The 27317-nt window shown below is 37.1% G+C and overlaps 2 protein-coding genes across 4 annotated transcripts; both read left to right on the top strand.

Moving 5' to 3' along the window:
- The first annotated feature begins 13149 nt into the window (after positions 1-13149).
- LOC131036946 (disease resistance protein Roq1-like) lies at positions 13150-16213 on the top strand. 3 transcript variants are annotated; one of them, XM_057968970.2, is made up of 4 exons: positions 13150-14316; positions 14444-15590; positions 15668-15973; positions 16071-16190. In XM_057968970.2, the coding sequence occupies exons 1-4, from the start codon at positions 13775-13777 to the stop codon at positions 16185-16187; spliced, it is 2112 nt and encodes a 703-aa protein (XP_057824953.2). In that variant the 5' UTR covers positions 13150-13774; the 3' UTR covers positions 16188-16190. The 3 variants fall into 3 exon arrangements, with proteins under 3 accessions (XP_057824953.2, XP_057824952.2, XP_057824954.2); XM_057968969.2 differs by having other exon boundaries at positions 13151-14316; positions 14441-15590; XM_057968971.2 differs by having other exon boundaries at positions 13152-14316; positions 14441-15590; positions 16077-16213.
- LOC131859805 (protein SUPPRESSOR OF npr1-1, CONSTITUTIVE 1-like) lies at positions 16190-20453 on the top strand. The gene is made up of 2 exons (XM_059213892.1): positions 16190-19390; positions 19788-20453. The coding sequence occupies exons 1-2, from the start codon at positions 16670-16672 to the stop codon at positions 20223-20225; spliced, it is 3159 nt and encodes a 1052-aa protein (XP_059069875.1). The 5' UTR covers positions 16190-16669; the 3' UTR covers positions 20226-20453.
- The last annotated feature ends 6864 nt before the right edge of the window (positions 20454-27317 follow it).

Below are 27317 nucleotides of genomic sequence, written 5' to 3'. Positions count from 1 at the left end.
ATAGAACCTATTATGACATAATAGGTTCTAAATTTATGTCATATTTAAGACCTATAATCTTATAATAAGTCCTAATATCACATAATAGGCCTTATTATTACTTTATATGACCATGTATGCAAAAACATTTCACATTAATATACTTGACTCCCCTTAAGATGGATATATTATGTGATATTAAAGGACCTATCACATGAAATTAAGCAGGTCTTAAATATGATATAAGTTAGAACCTATTATGACATAATAGGTCTTATTAATTATGACTTAATACATGACCACATATGCAAAAACATTTCACATTATACTTGACTCCCCTTAAGACCTATATTATGCAAATATTAGGACCTATTATGTATGTGATATTAGGACCTAAATTATGCGATAATGGGTCATTAATTTATCACATGTACATAATAGGCCCTAATATATCATAAATATAGGTCTTAAGGCCCAGACTCAAGTATACAATGTGAAATTTTTTTGCATATGTGGTCATGTTATTAAGTCACAATAAGACTTGTTATGTCATAATAGGTTCTATTATGTCATATTTAAGATAGGTATTATCACATATAATAGGTCTTAATATCACATAATAGGTCCTAGTATCACATAATATAGGTTTTAAGGGGCCTCAAGTATAATGTGAAATATTTTTGTATACACTTGAAAACTAAGAAGACACAATGTTTGTTTGTTTGAAAGTGTTTGATTGTTTTGATCATGCAAGCACAAATCCTAGGGTTGGATGAGATAGTAGTTGTTGAATCTCACTTGGGGGGCTACCCCAAGCTACGCAATTAAGAGCAGATACTTAGGTGCTTGACCCGACTGGCTCCCCTCCATGACACTCACTTCTTCGGGGTAACCAAGCACCAGTCCCCATGAAAACTCCCCGTGGTGAACTTTGTATCTCTACTAAGAACCATGAGAATGTGAGCCACTTCAGAGGTCCAACCTCCTGCACCAACAACTAGAAGGTTTTTGGCTTCTAACACAAAATGTGTCTAGTAAGGGCATCCATTCGGGTGGCTATAATTCGTAGCGTGTTATGCTTCATTAAATGAAAGGCCTCCTAGCCTATAGATTTTGCGCTCTATAGGGTTTATGGGGAGTCATAACGTTGTTATAGTAGCATATCACACTCGTTGCTTGCAACTTTAATCACAAATACATTTATTTATAGTGGCTTGGAAGAGCTTGGCTGTAGGGTTTCGAGTATCCTTTTATAAGGATTCTCTCTTTGTATTTTAATAACAACTGTAATTATTGAATTGCATTCTTGTTGCACAATCAATATGACTCCTCTTTTCTGGATCTTTGAATTTTGGCCTCCATAGCTTTTTTGCTTCTCTCTTTCTATGATAGGTTTGCATGCAGGTGATCTTTGGGAGCTATACAATTGTTTTTTCCTCAACTCCAATGGTAACTAAATTAGGACTATAGATAGATAGACAATGTTTGACTATTCATTGTTTATTAGGGGCATTTAAACCCCTAACATTCCATGATACTACTTTCATGGTGTTGTGGGAAGGAACTTTCCCTTCCCTACATGAAACATGTCTGTGAGTTTAACCTGACCTTCCACTATACCATCGTTAGGTCTCAACTCTGATAAGGATTTACTACCTCTCTTTTTGTAGAGCTTAGCACAATCCAGAGTGGATTTTTCCCCAGCCCATAGTTCAATTCCTAAGGCTTCATTTTATTTGTTATCTAGTTCTATAATGAGGGCTTCCATATCAGAGACCTCAGGGGGATGAGTAAAATTCATAATCCCTTTTCTTAGCAATCTTTTCTGAAGTTCAAGCTCATCCTTATCTACTATTTCATCCAGCAATTTCTCCATAATATCCTCAGTGACTGAGACACATAAATAGTTTATAATATAGTTTGCCTCTTCCTCTTTGTGAGCTAGATCTTCCTCTTGTTCAGCCTTATCCAGACTATTGGGGGCATCCATCAGTTGGGAGGAGCCATTATCTCCCAAATTGCTTTAGACATCCAAACTAGCATCCAGATCAGGGATAAGAGTAAATACTCCCTTCTCCCCGCCCTCTCGATCATCAGTATCAAGAATGGGTTCACCCTTACTAACTTGAGATTTAACTACCTTAGAGTCAGAAACCCTCCCCTGCTTTTCCATCAGCATATCCTCATGGGTTGGTAAAGGAGAGGGATTCTTCCCCTCATCCTTAGTTTAGTTCCCTATAATTTCCCCCTCTTCCACCCCATCAAATTGCCTAGTTGACAGAGGGATCTCCTTGATCACAAACCCTCCTCAGTCCAAATTGAGACAAATATCCAGCTTAGGGATTGCTATAGGGTTTGTTTGAGAGGGAATAAATTCTGAGACTGGCTCGAATGCTAAGTCTAGATCTAGAAACCCTTTATAAAATTCAGGGTAGATTAAGAAAGACAACTCCCTAGTTCTGATTTCAATGGGGCTAAGTGAATTCACAATAATATCCATGTTAATTATCAACACACAATTTAAATACTTCCTATTTTTGTCACTAATCTCTACAAATTTTCCTAAGTGATTACCTATTTTCCTAATAATTTTCATGTCCATTAATTCTACTGGTAAGTTAGGGATCATAACCGGTCTATCTACTTTGAAAGATTTTAATTTAATTGGATTGAAAGCAGGTTGCCATTCTAAAAATTTAAAATCAAAACCGTTAAAAGTCAAAGATTTACCTATTAATAATTCATCCTTATGCCTTGCATTTCCACAATCAATATAAAGAAAACCCTTGGACAAGAGAGCTATACTTACTATCCAAATGAAGGAAGACTTGAACTAGTCTGCAATTGCTTCCGACAGGACTCCAAGTCTGCACCATCTAGCGAAAACCCCAAATGCTTTGCAAGACTATTGGATCCTTTCAACCAAATTGTCATTGATTTCCAATACATTCACCATTTCTGAATTAGGGCTCATATTCTTGTTCGACATAACCATCGAGGATTTGGGAGGAGGCACAATTTTCTTGCCTTCCTCCGCAAAAACCCTAGGTCTAGTATGAATACCACCCGACCTCCAGTTTTCCTTGTTTCCTTTACCTATATCATTATTTGTATTTGGCTTGACCCGGGGAGCTGGTTTTATAAAACCTTCCTCAAGATTCTACAAATGGATGAGCCTGTTGGAGATAGATGGCTTGAAAGAGCCTCCCTGGCGATGAGTATTTTGTTTACCCTAATCACCATTTCTAGAAAAAAGGAAGATCTTTCACTACTGCCCTCCGATACCTCCTAGGTTTCACCATCTGCCATTCAGACTTAGCCTGAGGTGGGGGAGCCCAGTTCCCCAGGTTGCATGCCGAGACTGTGTACTTAGTTCGCTCAAAAAACCATTTATGTCATTTGAGGTCTGGGAGTTTTCGCAGCAGAAATCAAAGAGCCATCTTTGCTTGATTAACCCTTTTCTAAATATTATAACAAATCTTATAATTTTTTATTTTTAGTTGCTAATTACTTTATTGTTATTATATATATATTTTACAAAAATTATGAACAATTTATTATTCATAAATATTTTTAAAAATTTAAAATAAAATAAAATAATTTATTAATTTATTAAAATAATTAATCTAAAATTTAATTTATGAATAATTTCTTTTTAAATATATAGTTTATAACATTAAAAATTTATAATATTAATTGAAAATTTATTAATATGATTTAAACATATAAATTTATTTTTAAAACTCAAAAATAAAATAATATAATAATAATTATTAATAGTAGTAATTATTAATAATTATTAAATCTTAAAAATAATATTTTAATGTTAAAGTCACTAAAAGAAAACATTATGACAGTTGGTTTTAAACATAAAATGTTGAAATCCCCATATACCTAGTGCATTCTGCTTAACCTTTATGAATTTTACCTACTTGTATTTTACATGCAAGGTGAGGAATGATAGGGAAATCACAAATAAACTAATTCTAAAGGGTAAACTCAAGAAATGGGGGTAAATAAAAATAAAACCTAAATATCGATTACCAAAAGGTTGTCATGATATTATATAAAAATAAAAATAAAACCTAAATAGTTGTCATGATATTTATATATTCTCAAAAGGTTGCCTATAAGAGCTAAATTATTAATTTTTATATATTTAAATTACTATATTGTTAATTTATTTTGATTATACTGAGCAAAAAAAAATTATTTTGATTATAGTATATTATCATTATATAGGTTTTTATATATAATATATTATATTATTGATAATATTATTTTATTATCATTTTTTTATATTATTGAATTTAATAAGGATAATTAAAATTATATATATGTTTATTTACTTATATAAAGGTTCAAATGATTTAGAATTTATTAAATATTTGTTTGGTAGATGTGTAAAATAAATTTGATAAGAAAATTTAAACATGCTAAATATTATTTTTACATACCTAAAAAATGCCTAAAAAAATTCATTGAGATAGTGGATCCCGAAAATCTGCTAATAAGATGTAAATTTTCAAAGGCAACTAGATTGGAGAAAACTAATTTCTATAATTTAGAAACTTAAAAATCATGCATCTTAACTTTATAAAAATTAAAAAACATATATCCAAAACAAAAATTCATAGTTCTAATTGGTGGAGAAGCAATTGAATTATAGTGAGTTAACAAAAAAAAATGGCAACCAATTGCAATAGTACTAGCCTAACAACAAGTGCCACATAGTGGCAAGTACTTGTCATTTTAATATTGTAATACAAATAATAAATCTTATAGTATTATAAAAATAGTATTTTTGATATCAATGAGCTATGACATAGTAGTTGAAAGGTATAGTAGACAATAACTATTATATCTATATTTAAAGGTAAATAATGTCGAGAGATATCTTATAATAGAAGGGAATCTGACGATTGCAACAATATTAGTAGTATACAAGAGTTTCAGAAATATGGATAATAATTTTATTGATTGTTCACTTTTAAATATTATGGCACTCTTTCACTATCTTTTGAATGTAACGGTTTCATATAGTTGGAACTTGGAGACAAGTGGCGAGGGTTCTATTTTATTTGGAGTAATAAAATAACACCTCCATAAAAACCAAAAGATGGTACATTTCATGCATTTACCCGTCATTTGCATTTCAAATTATTTCAAAATTGAATTTTTGTTTACGGGCATTTTGATGTCATTGTAGATGCCTCTCGGCATAATTAGAGTCAAATTGCTTACTGAGAGATTATATTTTTTCTAAGTGACATTGGCTTAAATTTTAATTCATAGTAATTACAAGTGCAACTAGTATATTAGATAAAAAAAGATCCAAGAAAATTGAACCCTAATATATTGTTATATCTATTATTCATATTTTAGTGATATTTATTAGTAATGCTTAAATTATTTATTTATTTTAGTTTTTTAATAATTCTAAGTATAATCTTACTATATTCCTAATTCTTTTCATAGTTATAATGCTTTTGAGAATATAATAACTAATAATAACTAGGACTAAATTTTTTATTTAATTAATAATTATAAAATTAAAATTTTAAAATTATTATTTTGTATTTTTTATTTTTAAACAAGTTCTACCTATGGGGCAAAACCCTTTCTATTTATAAACAGAGAAAACATTACATAGAAGACTAAGAGATCTCAGTCATGCAACATTATCGACCATCCACATAACCTACTAACCAGTTGTAACCGACGATCAAGGTTAAGGTGCCACAGTCAAGATTTGATGTGTCTCCATTTTGGAGACTTTTTGGAGAACTACATTTCTTCATAAATTTGGGTCAAAATAAAACTTCAGCCATTGATATAGATCGAACGGTCTTAAATAATAAATTCTAAATTCTAAATTGATGGATGTTGCATAAATTTGGCATTGGCCCACATGATGAGTCGCAACTCTTGAAAAGTGGCTATTAATAGATAACGAAAATGGCATTGAAATTGCCAATAAAATATTTATTTTTTCATAAATAACGAAAGATTAGCCAATAAAATTAAACAATTTTCAAACGGTAGATAAAATTCACCAATACAATTAAATAATTTTTTGTTCGCAGTAAAAAGTTTTCGCCCATACACTTATATTTTTTTTCCTTTAAACACAAAACATTCACCTCATACATTATATATTTTCCCCCACAGTAATAATTTTATTTGCCAGGATTTTAAGGAATTTTCATACGTTTTAAAAAAATCGCCAATACAAATTAATTTCTTTTCCTAAGTTGAAAAAAATTTCACCATCAATATGAAAATTTCCCCTCAAAAATAATATTGGATACGCCAGGATTTTACACTTTTCCCCGAGGGGGGGGAGGGGTTCTTAAAGTTATCCTTGGTCAACGTAAATTGTTATGTCAAAATTCCTTTAACTCAAGAAGAGTACATTAGTAGCTTAGCTATGTTCATAGATGTTTGGTTGCACTATATCATCTACAACTCGAAAGACTAAGTTGATTTAGAGTTCTCTAGTATGCCAAGGAATCTCCTAATAAAAAATTTGCAACGTTTGAAGATGGTTTCTGAGATTTGGTTGTTTAATGATTCCCTCATAAGAGTTCATTATGGATTGCATTTTGCTAACCATTATTTTTTTAAATATTTTAATGTCAGAAGATAACACATAGATGATTTATTTTTGTTTGTTTTGAAACTTGTGTTTGCATCTAGATGTCGGCAATGCCAAATGAGAAATGAAATCTTTTGATTGGTATAAAAATTGAATTGTTCTAAGACCTCTCAATTGCTTGTTTTACCTCATTCTACAATTTGTGGATTCATTTGAAGTTATGTAGCTATAGGATTTGAGAAATACAAATCCACAGAACCCCAAAGAAACCTGCATGCAAGAAACCTGTCACAGAGAAAGAGAGAGAACGAATACAAGGGTTTTGGCTCTGACAAAGAGAAAAGATGTATTATCAGAGAAAAAATGAATCAAGAATGTGAATAATACAAGAGATCAATCCTTATAAAGGAGATCAACACCAAAAGGAAAACCTAACCCTAAGGTGTGAGCATTTAATAATTAAATATTAATTATTAAATGACTAATGTATGCATAAAGAGAAATCTTAAGAGGAGAGCAAAGTTAATTAATTACTTTACTCTAACACCCCCCCTTAAGATGAGCTACAATGCAGCTACAAACAATGCAGAAGAAAGCAAAGGAACTACAATGCAAAAGAGGGTCCCGGCAACAAGGCCTGATCAGGTACCCGAATACAAGAAAATCTCTATAAAGCGGAGTAAAGGAGAAAACCCAGTGGGAAAAAACTCCTCTCCAAAAAGAGATAAAGAATCATGCTGAAAAGAAAACATGAAGGAAGGAAGGCCTCACTGAGACCCCCAAGGACAACTTCCTTCACCCCAAGCATTGAGCGCAACTGAAGATAGCGCGGAGATGCCAAAGGTTTAGTGAAGATGTTTGCAACCTGCTCCTCTGTAGGAATATACTCCAAGATGAGAGAACCATCCTGAATCAACTGTCTGATGAAGTGCATGTGGATTTCAATATGCTTTGTCCGCTGATGCTCCATTGGGTTGTGAGAAATGTGAATGGCACTCTGGTTGTCACACCAAAGAATAGTGGGACAATCTGGAGGAAACCCAAACTCTGTCATCGACTGATGAAGCCATGAAACCTCCTGACTGGCTAACACTGCTGCTCGGTACTCAGCCTCTGTAGATGATAATGCAATAGCATACTGCTTCTTGCAAGACCATGTAATAGGACCAGAACCAAGGCAAAAAATGAAGCCAGAAGTAGACTTCCGATCATTGACATCACCAGCCCAATCGGAGTCAGTGAAGCCAATGATGTGAGGGGATCTTGAAGAAAAGTGAATGCCATAATGTGTGGTGCCCCGAATATATCTCAAAATACGTTTGGCTGCTTGCTAATGGCTCTCATGAGGATCATGGGAGAACCGAGAGACAAGGCCAACCGCAAAGGAAAGATCAGGATGAGAATGGGTCAGGTACAACAGACTGCCAACCAACTGCCTGTATAAAGTGGGGTCTACTGAAGGAGTAGAGCAAGTGGAAGACAAAACAACACCTGACTGAAATGGAGTGGGGGCAGACTTGCAATCAAGCATGCCAAATCGCTGAAGCATATCAAGAGCATACTTCTCCTGAAAAATGGAAATCCCATCCGAAGACTGAATAACCTATAGACCCAGAAAGAAGTGCAAGAGACCAAGATCTGTCATCTCAAACTGCTCCATCAAAGCTCTCTAAACACTCTGAATCATGGAGGATGAGCTACCTGTAATGATGAGATCATCTACATATAGCACTAGAATCAAAAGATCACCCTCCTGACACTGAATATAGACTGTGTGATCGGAATGACAGCGTGTGAAGTGCGAGGAAAGCAAGAAAGAGTCCATCTTCTCATACCAAGCCCTGGGGGCTTGTTTGAGACCATACAATGAACGTCTAAGTCTGCAAACCAAAGAAGTGTCCTGCACAAAACCCTGAGGTTGCTCCATATAGATCTCCTCATGTAGGTCTCCATGCAAGAAGGCACTCTTCACATCCATCTGAAACACTCTCCATCCCTGTGAAGCTGCAAGTGAAAGTACTAGGCGTATAGAATTCATCTTGGCGACAGGAGCAAAGGTCTCAGAGTAGTCAATACCCTCTACCTGAGAAAACCCCTTCACAACAAGACAGGCCTTATACTTATCAATAGAACCATCTACAGCATACTTGGTATGATACACCCACTTGCATTGAACCAACTTTCTTCCCTTAGGAAGAGGACAAAGATCCCAAGTATGATTCTTCATCAAAGAAGAATACTCCTCATCCATGGCCCTATCCCACTCTGGGTGTCCTGTCGCCTTTGAAAACTTTTGAGGATCATCTGAAAGGGTATGACTCAAAAGACTAGAACCAGATGTCTGAGCACAAGTGCGACGAGTATCTGAAGGATCACCTGCCAAAGAACCAGCTGCATCAACAGTATCACGGGCCCACTTCGACAAAGACGGAGCAACTGGTGGTGGTGGAGATGTTGGATCATGATCTACATCATCCTCAAGAGATAAGTAATCCTCAAGAGATGAAGAGGAAGGAGTAGGCAATGAGGGAGAAGCTGGTGATGGAGAATCCATCTGAGGATAGCACTCATCAAACTGGACATCCCGCCGAAACAAGACCTCTCTGGAATCAGGATCAAACAACCTGTATGCCTTAACATCCTCACAGTAGCCAACAAATATGAGTGGTCGGCTCTTCCTCTCCATGGCTATCCGCTGAGTATCAGGAATAAATGCCCAAGCCTCACTACCAAAAACTCAGAATGTAGAAACATCAGGCTTGACATGGGTCCAAGCCTCCTCAGGAGTCATATGTCATAATGCCTTATGGGGCATCCGATTTTGAATATAATTGGCACAATTGACTGCCTCAGCCCAAAATGAAGAACTCATAGCTCGAGACTGTATCATACAATTTGCCATCTCCCGTAAGGTTCTGTTCTTTCTCTCAGCAACACCATTCTGTTGAGGGGTATAAGGAACTGTAAACTGATGCTGTAAACCATGCTCAGTGCAAAAATCTCTGAAAGCCTGATTTACATACTCCCCTCCATTATCTGTGCGTATCCGCCTGATAGAAAGTCTAGATTGCTTCTCCACAAATGTCTTAAACTTCCTGAAAGAGTCAAAGACATCAGACTTGTACTTAAGAAAGTACACCCATGTACGTCTGGAGAAGTCATCAATAAAAGTGAGTACATAACGGGCCCCTGAAAAAGGAGTCGGAAAGGACATAAGATCACTGTGTACCAACTCTAAGGCTGCCCTAGCACGAGAGGGTCGACCCTTGGGAAAAGGATCTCGATGATGTTTGCCAAGGACACAACCACGACATACACCATCCGTACAAGAAATCTGTGGAAGCCCAATCACAAGTGCCTGCGTACTCATCTGCTGTAGATATCTGTAATTAACATGGCCAAAACGCTCATGCCAAAGCCTGCTCACTGAATCTGCATGTGCTATAAGAGAGGAACCAACAGTGTCTAAACTCTCAAAGCCATCAAAACTATATAAGTGAGATGCAGAATCCACACTCCCAGTAGCCACAACCAAGTCAGGATCATGAAGATCTCGAATAACCACATCATGAGGAGAGAACTCAACTGTCTTACCAGAGCCAGAGTGGCAAATCTGATAAACGGATAGAAGGTTTGTCGAAATGTCAGGAACCAAAAGCACATCCTGAAGACAACCACCATCCAATGAAACAGTACTAGAACCCTGAACGGAAAGTTGTGCTGAGTCACCAACTGCAATATGTCTAGTGCCTGTAGGAGCAAGAGCGGTGACCAAATCCTCTGTGTGTGTCATATAGTGAGAGGCACCAGAATCTAGAATCCAAGTGGATGCTGAGGACAATGCTCGTGCAGAAAGAGCATGACCTTTCCCTGTGGGCTATGAAGGAGGCTGTGGTGCACTGATATTATGCTGCTGCATGGCTTCCTCCAAAGCCTCTAAACATTTCCAACACCTGGAAACGAGATGTCCTTCCTTGCCACAAAAACTGTAAGGATCACCTGATTTCTTCTTAGTCTTGGAGGAAGACTCACCAGACTTTGAAGATTTGCCCTGTTTAGAATTGAATTGTGGTTTTGAATCAGACTTAGGTGGTGGCTTGGAGGGATTCTCACTAGCCTCTGAATCTTTCTTAGGCTTCGGTTTCTGCTTCTATTTTCCTTTGGAGGACTGGGCTACCAATGCTTGGTTTTGTGAACCTGAAAGTGAATCCAACTGCTTAAGCTTAGCTTGCTCAAGAGTCAGACGATCACAAAAGACCTCAAAAGAAGGCATAACATGTCGAGCACCCAAGGCATCCATGGTGGAATAGAAGGTCGAAGAGAAGATCTGAAATGGACCCCGAAGCTTGGAGAGAATCAGGAAAATGCACTCTGTATCAGTCTTAGTCTTACCACAACCCTGCAAGATAGATCTTTGCTGTTTGAACTTCATCAGAAAGTCCTCAATAGAAGGAAACGAATCAGGTACCAAGGAAGTTAACTCCGCCTCAAGCTGCAAAGCTCTGAACTCGTTGACAGTACCAAAAAGTCCTTCAAACTTGGTCCAAATGGCTCGAGGAGTGAGACAACCCTCAAGATGAAACTGAAGACTGTCGAAAATGTGTAAAGCCATCAATCCCATAGCCTGATCCATATTGTTCGTGTTCTACATAATCTCAAAAGGACGTGTCAACTGAGGCTGAACCTCATCCAAATAGGACCATAACCCTTTTGACTGGAGAAGAGTCATCATGCGACCCTTCCAAGTGTGGTAATTATGTGGTGTGAGAGTTTCAATAGGTCTGTCTGCCATCCTGTGAACTGTGCCTCAACTGCTCTGAATTTTTAATTATTATTAAGTGGTCTTTCGGAACTAGACAGAAGATGAAGAAGGGGGTTTGATTTTTTTGTATTGGTGTTTGTAAATTCTAGTTTTCTGATGTAAATAATAGAAAGCAAGAGAAAAACACCCCCCCACAATGCAAAAAACTAATCCCCAGTACAAACTGAAGGCCAGAAAATGATAGAAAGCAATAACGGGTTGAGACAAAATTTGGAGCACCTGAAGAATTTTGTGATGAAATAGACTATAGATCTGGAAAGAGCACAGAACCACCTTTCCGACGCCTATTCGCTTTCGAAAAACGGAGTCCGTATGCAAAAGATATGGCTCCTGGAGTGCAAAAAACTTGTTCTGACTTTAACTGGCAAAAAACACTGCAAAACAGCAAAATTAAAGAAAAAGACCTTCATCAATTAGATCGGGCTTGGAACCAGCTTTCCAACGCCTACTCGTTTTCAAAAAACAGAGATCGGACGTCCAAGTTATGCCCGATTTTGTAAAACTGCTCCTAAAGGGACCCAGATGGGCCTTTAAGCCCTCAAGGGCTTAAAAAAATAAGCCCCTGGTCCTCTGGGCGACTAGGGGCGGGCGCAGGGGGACGGCGGCGCGGGGGCGGCGCTGTGGCGGCAGGCGGCGCGATGGCTGGGCGCGGGCTGAGTGCGGGCCGGGAGCGGGCTGCGGGCGGGTGGCTGGCTGCGCGCAGGCAGCGAGTGGGCGCGGGGCAGCGCGTGGGCGGGTTGCTGCCGGCGACGGTGGCCGCCAGGTGGCCACCGAGCTGCGGAGCGGCGGCGTGGTGGTTTCACTATCTGCGCCTGGTTTTGTTTAAAAAACCGTGGTTTTTATATTTTATTTTTATTTTTATTTTTTGAATATGCACCTCGGTTTTTGTGCCCTAGGGCCGTACGGCCTTGGGGCAAAAAAAATTTGCCCCCTGGTGCAACTGTGTCGAAATCGAACGAATTTTATATAGAAATAGGGGTTTTTGGGCGCTACGAGCTCAACAGTGAGGTCAGTTTGGGCTCCAAGTGCACCAGAAAAAAAAAATACCCCCTATTCCAAAATAAAAAACAGAAAACAAACACAGATCTGATGCAACCAAAACCTGGATCTCAAAATCTTTCAAAAGTCTGAACAAGCTGCAGCAGATCTGGCTCTGATACCATGTAGGATTTGAGAAATACAAATCCACAGAACCCAAAAGAAACCTGCATGCAAGAAACCTGTCACAGAGAAAGAGAGAGAACGAATACAAGGGTTTTGGCTCTAACAAAGAGAAAAGATGTATTATCAGAGAAAAAATGAATCAAGAATGTGAATAATACAAGAGATCAATCCTTATAAAGGAGATCAATACCAAAAGGAAAACCTAACTCTAAGGTGTGAACATTTAATAATTAAATATTAATTATTAAATGACTAATGTATGCATAAAGAGAAATCTTAAGAGAAGAGCAAAGTTAATTAATTACTTTACTCTAACAGTAGCTCCTCATATATATTGATCAATCCATTAATAAGATTTAAGATAGAATACTTGTGACATTTGCATTGTAATTATTAGCCATTACTAATTTATTTTAATAGTTAACAAAACTGTGCTTTTTTAACTTCATTTCCTCTTTATGAGTTCCAGTACAAATCTATTAGACTTAAATAATTAAGAACTTAATGTCCTTTACAAAGATTAACAATTGAGATCTCACAAATAGGTGTATCGTTGTTCTTGTGACGAAGCGTGGATATGGGACTTACGAGCCCAGGTAGATGTGGCCGACATGCTCATTACTTAAAAAACTCGGATATTGACTGGTTAAACGGAATCTAACTCTCTTAGCATGGTGTTGTCTGTGGTGCCCCATTTTCTTACCATTTTCCTTGGTTGTTCTTTGTAATTTCCCGAAGGAACGTTTATGCGTCCTTGGTAGTTTCCAGGAAGGAACGTTTTGCCTGCCGGATCTCATCCTTATTCCTGTTTATTTAGCTAGATGTGGCCGACATTTAAAAATTCGGACATTGACTAGTTAAACGGAATCTAATTCTCTTCACATGCTGTTGTCGGTGGCGCCCGATTTTCTAAGCATTTTCCCTGGTTTTCATGGTAATTTCCTGGAATGATTGTTTACGCATCCTTGGTAGTTTTCAGGAAGGAATGGGTTTCGGTGGCGCCCGATTTTCTAAGTATTTTCCCTGGTTTTCATGGTAATTTCGTGGAAGGAACGTTTACGCATCCTTGGTAGTTTTCAGGAAGGAATGGGTTTGCCTCCAAGATCTACTGTTTTTATATAATCCTCTCTATTTTATATTTAGGTATGCTTTCTCCGATCCAATTCCGTCTGCCTTTGCCCATATTGTTTGCTCGTTTTCAGCATTAGCCAATGGCATCCTCATCCTCATCTCACCCAAGAAATGAGCAACAGGATGCTTTCTCTGCAATTGAACCTCACGGCAAAAGGAGGAGAGTAGACGAATCTTCAAGATTGTTTGATGTTTTCATCAACCACAGGGGTCCTGATTGCAAAGAAACTCTAGCCTTTAAGCTTTACAAATCCCTTGAGGAGTTGAAAATAAGGGCATATCTTGATTCGGAAGAGAAAGAATTCGGTGATTCGTTTCCTTCAACCATTAAAAATGCTATCCAGTCGGCTTCAGTTCACATAGCTATCTTTTCACCAGGATATGCAAAGTCCCCATGGTGTTTGGCGGAGCTTGTGCTGATGTTACAAAGTGGTGCTAAGATCATTCCATTGTTTTACGGGGTGAAGCCTTCCGATCTTCGCCACATAGAAAAGGGAGCGTATGCCGAGGCGTTCATTAAATATGAAGAGAAGAAGAGGTATATGGAGAAGTTTGATGAGTGGAAGGAAGCCCTCCACTCTGTTTCATTTAATACAGGACATGAAATCAGCAGCGATTTCAAGTAAGATCTCTGGGTTTCCATTATACTTGGTCATTATACATTGTTTTAATTTTTTTGAATGAAATTTGTAGATTATAGGCCACCGAGTTTGTTTCTTATCAAGATCCCCTTTTCCTTTGTAAAGTAGCAGTGATTGCCAAAATATAGTGTCAGCTGTCCAAAATGAAGTTCAAAGGAAAATATCTCTACATGTTGCCAAATACCCAGTGGGACTTCACAAGCTTGTGAAAGATTTTGAAAAGGCGTGTTTTGATAAGATTGTGGAAGATTTTGAAAGGCAGTGTCGGACAAATAAAGGCGGCAAAGGGAAGGCTCAGATAGTCGGCATTTTTGGAATGGGTGGAGTCGGCAAGACAACTCTGGCGAAAGAGTTGTTCAACCGAAATCTCCCCCAATATAAACGAGCCTGTTTTCTGTTCGATGTGAGGGAAGCCTATTCAAATAACAGATTTCCTTCCTTACAATCGAAACTCCTTAAAGATCTCTTCCAACGAGATGGACTCAATTTTCATTGTACAGAGGAAGGAAAAAGTCATATTGGGGACTGCATTGGAAGGAGCAACCGGCTGAGTTTCTTAATTGTTATAGATGATATTGATCACGTGCAACAATTGGATGATCTACTCATCATGCAAATGCTAAAGATGTCAGTTGATAGCCTGGTGATTGCCACAACCCGTGATGTAAGTGTGCTTATAAACACAGGAATTACCACTGGTTATAATCTAAAAGGAATGGATAGAGACGATGCGAGGCAGCTGTTTTGTTGGCATGCCTTCGGACAACCCTATCCGGCTGAGCATCACGAGAATCTGGTTAACTCCTTTCTAAATGTTTGTGGAGGGTTACCTCTGTCTCTCCAAGTTCTTGGCAGTCATGTTCATGGCAGAGATCAGAATTATTGGAGACTAGAATTGAATAAAGTTAGCAAGACACTGCCTCGAGACATACATCAAAGACTTCAGATAAGCTTTGATGCACTGGACCACGAGGAGCAACAAATTTTCATGGATATCGCATGCTTTTTTGTTGACGAATTGAAGAGCATTGCCATGCAAGTATGGGAGGCATCGGGATGGAGCGCTCAACATGCCGTGGAAACACTTAAAAACAAGTGTCTTGTTCAAGACTCAATAAAAGAGGGATTATGGATTAGGGTAGGAGAAGACAGATCTGGCTGGAGAATGCATGACCATCTGCGGGACTTGGGAAGAGAAATGGCGAAGGGAGCGAACCATCCTCGTCGGTTGTGGCGCCCACAAGATGTACATCTGGTATGCTTGTTCCTCTTCCCCCTTTCTGCTTCATATTAAGTGATATTTTTACATCTTCTAACTTCTTAATACAACAGAAATCTGAGCTGTTTCTGAGATTGCATGAATCAAAAGGATTCCAAAACGTCGTCGCTCAAACCAAATACAGATGCTTCCATTCCACTTTTGACAAACGCACGGGGTGTAGATCTACATACTTTGTAGGGGAATCAGAATTCAGTGCTGACACATCGATGTGTTTGTTGTGGCTTAAGCTCGAGTATGAGGGTTTTCAGGAGCAGGGTCGGCTGCCAAGCATTCCTTCATGGGTTCCTCTTCAAAATTTGAGATTTTTAATAATCAGAAATTTACATCTCAAAACGTTGTGGCAGAGCAACGTACAGGTATTATGTTCTCCAGTGAAAATTAAATTTCCATTAACGGTACTTTCTTTATTATTGATATCCTTTGAATGGTAGTTTAAAACAAATTTATTTTGAGTTTCAGGCGCCCACCCAATTGAAAGAGCTGCAGATAAAGGACACTTATTTGGAAGAATTTTCAGATTTATCAGGAGTATCAAATAAAAAATTACAATTGACGTTTGTAAACATCTGAAAACCTTGTTAGAATTATCTGTTCTTAGGAAGCTCATAGAATTAAACATTTCTAATTGCCCAGTACTTCAGGAATTAAGTGTTGTCCACTTGAGCTGCGTGGAAAAACTTGTACTTCACAATTGTGATAGTCTGAAAACGGTTTCAGGATTATCTGATCTTAGTAAGCTGGTAGAGTTGAAGATAACCGGATGTCGGACGTTTGAGCAGTTGCGTCTAGTGGGTGTGAACTCCTTGAAGTGTATTACAGTGGATTATAGGTCGAAGCCGACACATTTTGAGTTGGTTAATTGCAAAAATTTGGAAACATTATCTGGAAAATTTGGTTCTGAAAAGCTTGCAAGCATCATCATTCGCGACTGTCCCAAACTTGAGCTTTTGCCACCTTTTGAAATTTCGAATAACCAGAACACTCTCACAATTGATGGATGTGGCGAGCTCAATAGTCTTCTCTTGTCCCAGTGTCTTAATTTGAAAATATTGATGATTGAATCGGATCTGGCAATGTTAAGCATATCGGACTGTCCGGAGCTTGAAGAGCTGCCATTTTCTACATGTCAAACTTGCTCCGCAAAGATTAGCATTGTGAGATGTGGGAAGCTGCAGAACATAACTTTACCAGTAAAACTTGTGGAACTTGAAATAGAAGAATGCAGAGAACTAAGAACAGTGACAGCGATTTGTGATACTAGTGACTGTTTGGAGCTACAGGATTTGTCTAGTGTTGCTCGACTGAGTTGTCTGAAGCGGATTACAATTCGGACTTGTGAAAGGCTGCAGACCATACAAGGCATTGATGATTTCCATGCATTGGAAAGTCTTCATTTGTTTGATTGTCCAGAGCTTGAAAAGCTACCATTTTCTACATGTCAAACTTGCCTTGCAAAGGTTAGCATTGTCAGATGTGGGAGGCTTCAGAACATAATTTTGCCAGCAAAACTTGTGGAACTTGAAATAGAAGAATGCAGAGAACTAAGAACAGTGACAGCGATTTGTGATACTAGTGACTGTTTGGAGCTACAGGATTTGTCTAGTGTTGCTCGACTGAGTTGTCTGAAGCGGATTACAATTCGGACTTGTGAAAGGCTGCAGACCATACAAGGCATTGATGATTTCCATGCATTGGAAAGTCTTCATTTGTTTGATTGTCCAGAGCTTGAAAAGCTACCATTTTCTACATGTCAAACTTGCCTTGCAAAGGTTAGCATTGTCAGATGTGGGAGGCTTCAGAACATAACTTTGCCAGCAAAACTTGTGGAACTTGAAATACTAGAATGCTGTCTGAAGCGGATTACAATTCGGACTTGTGAAAAGCTGCAGACCACACAAGGCATTGATGATTTCCATGCACTGGAAAGTCTTCATTTGTTCGATTGTCCAGAGCTTGAAGAGCTGGCATTTTCTACATGTCAATCTTGCCCCGCAAAGATTAGCATTGTCAAATGTGGTAAGCTCCAGAGCATAACTTTGCCAGCAAAACTTGTGGAACTTGAAAGAGAAAAATGCAGAGAACTAAGAACAGTGACAGCGATTTGTGATACTAGTGACTGTTTGGAGCTACAGGATTTGTCTAGTGTTGCTCGACTGAGTTGTCTGAAGCGGATTACAATTTGGACTTGTGAAAGGCTGCAGACCATACAAGGCATTGATGATTTCCATGCATTGGAAAGTCTTCATTTGTTTGATTGTCCAGAGCTTGAAAAGCTACCATTTTCTACATGTCAAACTTGCCTTGCAGAGGTTAGCATTGTCAGATGTGGGAGGCTTCAGAACATAACTTTGCCAGCAAAACTTGTGGAACTTGAAATAGAAAAATGCAGAGAACTAAGAACAGTGACAGCGATTTGTGATACTAGTGACTGTTTGGAGCTACAGGATTTGTCTAGTGTTGCTCGACTGAGTTGTCTGAAGCGGATTACAATTCGGACTTGTGAAAGGCTGCAGACCATACAAGGCATTGATGATTTCCATGCATTGGAAAGTCTTCATTTGTTTGATTGTCCAGAGCTTGAAAAGCTACCATTTTCTACATGTCAAACTTGCCTTGCAGAGGTTAGCATTGTCAGATGTGGGAGGCTTCAGAACATAACTTTGCCAGCAAAACTTGTGGAACTTGAAATACTAGAATGCTGTCTGAAGCGGATTACAATTCGGACTTGTGAAAAGCTGCAGACCACACAAGGCATTGATGATTTCCATGCACTGGAAAGTCTTCATTTGTTCGATTGTCCAGAGCTTGAAGAGCTGGCATTTTCTACATGTCAATCTTACCCCGCAAAGATTAGCATTGTCAAATGTGGTAAGCTCCAGAGCATAACTTTGCCAGCAAAACTTGTGGAACTTGAAATAGAAAAATGCAGAGAACTAAGAACAGTGACAGCGATTTGTGATACTAGTGACTGTTTGGAGCTACAGGATTTTTCTAGTGTTTCTCGACTGAGCTGTCTAAAGTGCATTACAATTCAGTATTGTGAGCAGCTGCAGACCATACAAGGCATTGATGATTTCCATGCACTGGAAAGTCTTCATTTGATCGACTGTCCGAAGCTTGAAGAGCTGCCATTTTCTATATGTCAAACTTACCTTGCACAGATTAGAATTGTCAGTTGTGGGAAGTTGCAGAACATAACTTTGCCAACAAAACTTGTGGAACTTGAAATAAAAGGATGCGGAGAACTAAGAACAGTGACAGCGATTTGTGATCCTAGTGACTGTTTGGAGCTACAGGATTTGTCTAGTGTTGCTCGACTAAGCTGTCTAAAGTGCATTACAATTGAGGATTGTAAGGAGCTGCAGATCATTCAAGGCATTGGTGAGCTACATGCACTGGAAAGTCTTCATTTGTTAGATTGTCCGAAGCTTGAAGAGCTGCCGTTTTCTACATGTCAAACTTGCCTTGCAAAGATTAGCATTGTCAGATGTGGGAAGCTGCAGAACATAACTTTGCCAACAAAACTTGTGGTACTTGAAATACAAGAATGCGAAGAACTCAAAACAGTGACACTGGTTTGTGATCCTAGTGAAAGTTTGGAGATACAGGAGTTGTCAAGTGTTGCTCGACTGAGTTGTGTGCAGCGAATTTCAATTCAGGCTTGTGAGGAGCTGCAGATCATTCAAGGCATTGGTGAGCTACATGCACTTAATCTAATGCAGCTTTCATGTTGCAGCAATGCAACAATACGTAATTGCATTCACATGTTAAAGGTACTGATTTTAAGACTCCTTTAAATATTCAATCATATACATTTTTTTTTGGAAATACATATATTAATTAAAATAAAAAGAATGTATAAGAGAAAATAATGTGAAAGAGGTACTTTCAAGTCAAAAATCTCCGAAAGAAGCAACACAGGTTGTATATAAATGAACATTACATTAACTAGGACAGGTCAAAACTATAGATTTGAGAAGGAAAATATTCTTTTTCTTCCTATTGATATTAAACATTGTATGTAGGCTGCACTGAACCATATACCTTCATTGAAAGGAGAGCAAGAGACTAAATTTTTTCATTTTCAAGACTTTATTTCCACTTCCTTTATTTTCTTAAATAATCTGTTAGGTCATTGATGGAGTTTTCCTTTTCCTTTTTGTATTGTAGAGCCTGCCGTCAAAGCTTCTTGTTGTGATTGGAAGAGCAGTAAATGGAGCGCTGTCAACTTTGAAATCACCTCTCTTTTCTGATGCCGATGCAGCCATTGAAGATATCATTACTCCCACAATAATGGCAGAATTGAGTGCGGTCATCCTTTGCTTTGTGGTTGGGCCTAATAGTTGTACCCTACACGATCTGATTCTATTCTTTACATGTTGTGATTTGGACTGGTGGTCAGGCTTTCGGGCAGACTGTTGGTGGCCGCTGGCCCAAGGAGAGTGGTTAGTTACCGTCGTCATTACCGACGAAGATATGCTAGAGAGTTGTGACGATTCTCTACAAAAATATGGAGAGGTAAAGTACGGGAAAAAGGTCTGCATAAAGAAAGGTGAAGAGTGGAAAACTCTGCCTATGTTATGTACAATTATTGATAGGCTATATTAGAATTAGGTGGTCATCCTTCAGAAATTATAGCGCTTAGGTATTGAGTTTGATGATGATGGGAGAGGATTTTGTAACTGTGCAGTACTAAAATAGGTGGCTAATATTCAAATATATATTGTAAATGGAGTTGAAAGAAAATTAATTTCAAGAGATGTTAGGTCATAGGGAAAACTTAACTCTTGTTATTATACTACAAGGCATTATATAGTGGTGGCATGAGGAACTTAACTCCTGTTATTATACAAGGCATTATATAGTGGTGGCATGAGGTTTTAAAATATACATACATAAAATCTATTTTTTGCATTTATAAATTTAATTGTAATTAAAGATTTAATTAAATAAATATTGTTTTATTTTTATATAATTATTATAATACATAAAAAAAAATTATTCTTGAATATTAAATATAATTTATTTTAATTATATTATATAAAAATTAGTTTGTTGATTGTTGGAAAATATCGAATGTTTTAGTTATTTGATTATATTTAGTGAATTAGTTATATATTGTTGTGGAATTAATATTCACATGTGGAAGTAATCTTAGTGTATGAAAATAAACTTGTTTCAGAAAAATTAGTTAACATAAATATTGTGCTTGTAGCGGATTTAGCTTAGCTTCTTGTACTTCATTTCCAGAGAGGGGTGGTGTTGGTGTTGACAAGTAGTATTTGGAAACATGTTAAACAAAGAGTAATTCTCTTTTGATGAAACCCTAGGATGATTAATTTGAATAAAATAAAGATTAAAAAAAAAATTAAGAAAAAGGGAAAAATAAAACATAATTAGGTGAGAGAGGTACTTTAGGCAAAATAATTTAAGAACATTATTTGGAATTTTTGTATCAACTAGGCAAAATAGTTTAAGAAAATTATTTGGAACTTTTGTATAGACTTACTTTCACTCAAAAAATTGGGTGCTCCTATAGCAATTGGGAACAAGATTTTGTGTACATTTTGTAGAATTAAAATCAATCACAAAACACAAATTCAATTTAACACACTAAAATATTTTATTAATTCAATATTTATTATACCATGATTCGCCACAGTATAGAGGTTACATTTTGATCTACATAAATAATATAAGAAGACAATATTTTATAGAGGTTCCCGCTTCTAAAAGCACAACATTTTACTGCATAACCAATAAAGAAACTTGTAAAACATGGTAATTGATATCTATGAAAATTCACCAAAAAACACTAAAAACTGAATAAGAATCTATCTCTACAAACTACAATTGCATAACTAAAATTACTAATTCCATTTCTAGTTGCACCCTTGCATCACTATCCAATACATTTTTGGTCAAATATATATTACAATGCAATAATATTTTTCTTAAAATAATTATAGTCTCTTCAACAACTTAGTCATAAATATTTAGGGTGAAAGGACTTTTAGTTTTTTCATTCATTCCCTTGAAAATATGCCCCAATCATTTTCCAAAATGACACTCATGCAATGAATTGATTATCACCATATTCTCTTCTAGGTATTTTCAATTTAATATACAACTTTACAAAATCTGTCTATTTCTTTAAGAATTGGGTATATTTTCTTATTGCTCTATAGGTGGGTAAAAAATTAATTTACGAAATATTTTTGCCAATATCTATGTTGCTTAATTTTTATACAAGGATCCTCTTTGGCTTTGATTTGTCAATGAGACCATTCACTAAAATATGCTAAAGTGGTCAATCAGCCCTTGGTCTACTAGTGAAGTTGAAAGGCTCTAAATGAGCCTACCAGGGATCAAGTCTTGCAGAGTGCAAGGCTCTAACATCATAAGGGATGAGGCCAGGATCGTGCCCCGGGCGAATTTGGTGGAATGGATACCCCTCAATCCTTGGCTCTTAGTCGAAGAGGTTCAACCTAATGGCTAGTGCCATCGTATTGGGTGGCAAAAACTACTTCGTGAAGTCCCTCACTGGGCTGGTAGCTTGCAGGCTTCATGCCCTTGCTAGGCTGTCATGCTCACAAGTCTAGACCTCCATAACAAATTAAAAAAAAGTGCTAAAGTGTTGGTAACTAAGAATGCATTCAATAGCTTGATTATTGTAACATCATAAATTTTATATCCTTATAATTTCAGATAGAGTTTAACACTTGTTTTGGTGCAAACAAGCTTATCCTAGGTCTAGATTGGCAATATTGGTCACACCCCTGATTCCTAGCCCTTTGTACAAGCCAAAAGGGTTGGACACTAGCACCTAGGTCTAGTGTCCTCCCAATTTAGCTTCAAGTTCAAATATTTCAATGTTAATATTTAGGCCCTTAATGGTTGTAATACTATTGTTAGCCTCTCTCGAATAGTTATTTGTAAAAAGGTGTGAGACACATATAAATGTGTGTCTCTCCCTCATTTGAAGTGTCCTAATAGAATCTAATGATGAATCTAGAAATTTAAGCCTATCAAGATCAGTCAAATATTGAGATGTTTGAGGATATCATCAAGCATGCTATTGTATACAATTGAAGTAATTTTGTTTCTTATTGTTATTGTTATGTTGGACGCTAACACTTGCAAGGTTTCATAAAAACCTTGTGTGGAACTCAATAAATAGCTTCACATCTAAGGAAATTATTGCTATTTGAACATTATTATAAATTGTGCCTTTTCTCTTGTAGGAGTACATGATTATTATCACTCATAAATTTTTATATGGTGGGAACACCAACATGATTTGGACTTAGGCAAGCACCTATATAAACAATACTTTCCTCTATTTATGCGTGCAAGTGTAAATTTGAAGAATTTAATTTGTGATGGTGACACCAATAAATGGAACCTAGACTACAACACTTAGTTTCAAACTCTTTAGATCCCAAAACCCTTAGACACTAGTGCCTAACACTTCTATCATTTTATATTTGTCCTAGTTTTTTATGAAAGCAACCTAGTGACCTCCTAATATAATGTTTGACACTAACACCCACATTTTTCTACTTCTGGAGCCCAACTCCCAATGCCCCTATCCTACCCAGGTAGCTCCAATTTGTAGTCATTGATTCTTCTCGACATTTCACTTCTAGATATATCTTTCTCTTCTACACTTCTATCCCATACTTTCTGCATTTTAGTAAAATTGTTCAATTTGACCTTCTTTAGCTACTAAAATGATTTCCATAACCTAAGAAATAAACAACAAACACAAATGAATGAAGTCAATCTAGTGTATTAATATTTCTCAACAAATATGAGAACAAATCCTTGCATAAGTAGGCAAGGAGAAGGAGGTGAGATGGTTGGACACAACCACTGACTAAACCTCCAAGCATGCAACGCTTGTAGCTCACTTGACAAGTGGCAAGTGTGCATGTACAAGGTATCTCCACAAGGGAGGACACGTGTCTACACCACATGAGGTGAGACAACTATGTTGGCATTATACACTCTAATGAGAATTGAAGGTGTTGTCATTGATGGCAACCTTGCAACCTCGTGGAAACCTTCAGACAACCTTGTGGCATTCATCTGGTAAACCACCGGCAAGCACCGACAAGCACTTCACCGACAATGGAAAACAATGTATACCGGCACCCCAGCCGACAAGAACAACTTTTGTTTATTGTATTTAATTGTAAATATATTTTGTAAAGATGACATGGCATATTGTAATAGACTCATATATGTATGAGATATTGTAAATCATTTTGATATGGACATATGGGATAGGTAGAAGTGATGAGCGAATATTAAGGCAGATTTTGTATAAGGTTTATGGTTATGATATGAGCTTAAACCAGTACTGAACCTGGCATAGCAGATGTTGAATTGTAGTAGTACACTATATTGGATTCTCATAATCCATTTTGTAAATTGAGCAGTGAGCTCTAGGCAGTTGGCCTTCCTGCATGTGCAGGCACCACATTGTAAGTAATATCCATTCATTGGCTAGTGAGTGAATATTGTGGGTCACAAATCCCACCGAGGTTTTTCCCACATCGGGTTTCCTTGTTAAACATCTTGTGTTATGGTGTGTTTTCTATGCTGTCTTTATTGTTCCTATTTACTGCATTAATTCTTATTTATCGGTACACTGTTTTGGAATGCAAAATACTTAATAAGGTCAAATATTTTGTCAACCAGTTAGATATTGATTCACCCCCCCTTCTCAATATCTTTGGGACTGTCATTAATCCTAACAATTGGTGTCAGAGCCTAGTCCTCTATTTTCAAAAGCCTAACAACTTGAGGAAGATTATGACACTGGTACAGATGGAGAACCTAAGAAAACAGTTAGAAGGAGCTCTTGCGAACTATGATGCAGAGAAGTTGAAGAATATCAAACTTGAAGATGATTTGAGGACTGCACAGGAATTCATTCAAGGACTTCAGGAAAATATTACTATTGCTAGAAATAAAAGAAAAGAAGTTCATGAGAAGATGCAAAGTGATGATGATGAAAAGGAAACTCTTAACGATCTTGTGAAAAAATTGAGGCAAGAAAACAGTACTATGAGGAATGAAATGCAAGACATGACTATGAGATTTTGCAAAGACATTGAAGACAGAAAGAAGAATGAAGATGAATTGACTAGGAGACTCAATGATGCCGGAAATGAAAATCTAAGACTCAGTCATGAAAATGATATGTTAAAGACAGATCTGATTCGCATGCAACATGATAAAACTAAGCTTATGAGACAGAAGGGAATTCTAGAAAATGAGTTGGCTACTGCAAATCAACATAAAGAGAAATTCAAGAAAATTTCAGAAGAACTTGATGATATGCTGAAAAGTCAGAAACCTAATGGAGATACTAATGGACTTGGATTTGAAGTTGGTGAAAGTTTTGGTACTGCAAACAATCATGAGCACAATAAACCGGTAAGACAACCTAATGCTTACAAATTTAATGGGAAATTCTTTAACTGTAACAAGTATGATCATAGAGAAAATCAGTGTAGATCTAGAAAGAATCAGAACATTAATGTACCCATCGGTCAATGTTCCAAATGCAACAAAATTGGTCATAATTCATAAAACTACAAAATGATTGTGAGATGTTATGTTTGTGGAAGATTTGGGCACTTATCTAATCAATGCAGAACACAAACCAGCATAGGATATGGAAAGGCTATTCGGAAGAACAATGTGACTTGTTATGCTTGTAACAAGATTGGACATATTGCAAAATTTTGTAGAAGTAAGACTTCACCGACAAATAATAAAGGACCCAGTTTGAAAGGCAAAGAGAAGGTAGATGAGGTAAAGCAAGAATTCTCAAAATAGTGGATTAGGAAGAAAGATCACAATGTTGATGAGATTATTCCTTCATCGGTAGAACAAAGTATTACTCCACCAGTAGGAGATTCTTCATCCAACTGAAGAGTAACCCTTTGGGGGTATTGCAACAAGTTGAATATCATGCAGTTTACCCTTGGTTGATGGTGAGAAGATGGATTTATTCTCTACCGGCAGATGTGCTAAGTTTCACTTAACCGGCGAGCATTTAATGCAGTTGTTGGAAGAAAAGACATTATAAATCATTATTTTTCCCTCTTTTTTGATTCACTGAGCATTCAAACTTTCAGAGAGCGCGAAATCCGAGCGAAGGCATCCAAGGCGAAGAAGTGAAGTGATTTCTTTCAAGCAGTCAAACCATTATCAAGCAGCTTAAGGTATTTTTCCAATGGCTTCCTCCTCTGCTCCAGAATTTATTGCAAACCCTACTACTGTGGAAGTTGTAAAATGCCCTAGGCTCGTTTCAAGATTATTCTCGAAATAGAAAAGCAAGATGATTCCATAGGTGCTTTTTCTAAAATTCTAAAAGGTGTTACTTATGTTGAAGACCCTAGAATTTACATTCACTATAATATTGAGGAATTAGGTTCTAAGGAAATATTAAAGATGTTTAAAACTATTATCTGTGATGAAAATGGCAATGTAAAACCCAAGCACAAGATAATTGAGACCTTAGGTTTTTGTGGAAATCTTGGACATCCCTAAATTTCCTAAGGAGGTAGTGAGAATTGTCCTTAGCAGGGTACATGGAGAATTCCTTTGGCTAGATTCAGTTTGCAAAATCACCAAGGAAGCAATTAGGACAGTGGCAGGCTTACCCTCCACCAGTAGCAGGCTAGATAAGACAAAGAAGGTTCCTAACACAATAGTTACAAACTTAACAAGAGCAACATCTGATAGCAGATCCCTGAGAGTAAATGACATCAAGGATATTAATGTCAGATTCATAAGTATTATCTTAGGTTACAAGACCACACATGCAAACCGACTCAATTTAGTTTCTGGTCTTTGCATGAAAAGTGATTATGATATGGTGAATAATGATGCAAAAATAGATGCATGTGAGTGGCTAAAGGATGAATTAATAGATAATCTGAAAAAGATAAAAAGAGATAAGAAAGGAACATTTCGTTTTGGCAATCTTTTGGTATGTCTTATGTTATAATTCACAAAAGAAGTTCTTGGTATTGGAAAGAAAGATTTTGGATATGATATACTGGTAGGAAAACAATTGCTAGAAAGCTTCACCGACATGGGCACTGATAAGGAAAACAATATCACTGAGTACTTCAAAACCTTCCAAGCAAAAGTGAAAACCAGAGAGAGACTACCACAAAGTATAGTAGACAAATATGAAAAAGAAATATGTTTTGTGATTAAGGATGAAATATGGATGGAGGCAGTTCTTCCTAGAATTGTATGGGTAATTGAAATGTGGTATGAGGCAGATGTAAATATTATTGAAACTTGTGCTAAAGTCCTGTTAGAGGCACCTAGAGAACCAACAGAAAAAGTTTTTGGAAATGCAAAAACAATAGAAAGTGGTGTACAGACAATGAAACCGAAAGAAAAGAGAAAAGTACATAAGGAGTGCAATAAAACAAGTAAAGGAAATAAAAAACAAAATGAACATCATTGGAATAAAGGAAAGTGAACTTGAAGGATTACAACCGGAGGCTCATATCTCACCGGTTGGTACATCATCTGAAAGTGGAATTCCTACAGTTCAAGAGAGTTGATAGGAAGAGAAAACCCTCACCGGTACCCTCTCCTTCACCCAAGAAAACAAGGCAGAAGCAATAGGTAGTGAGACCACCGACAAAGAAGTTGACACCA

This window comes from Cryptomeria japonica, chromosome 11 (genome assembly GCF_030272615.1).
Source record: "Cryptomeria japonica chromosome 11, Sugi_1.0, whole genome shotgun sequence".
Taxonomy (NCBI): Eukaryota; Viridiplantae; Streptophyta; class Pinopsida; order Cupressales; family Cupressaceae; genus Cryptomeria; species Cryptomeria japonica.
The sequence above is the reverse complement of the archived record's forward strand: the minus strand, read 5'-3'. Positions and strand labels throughout refer to the sequence as shown.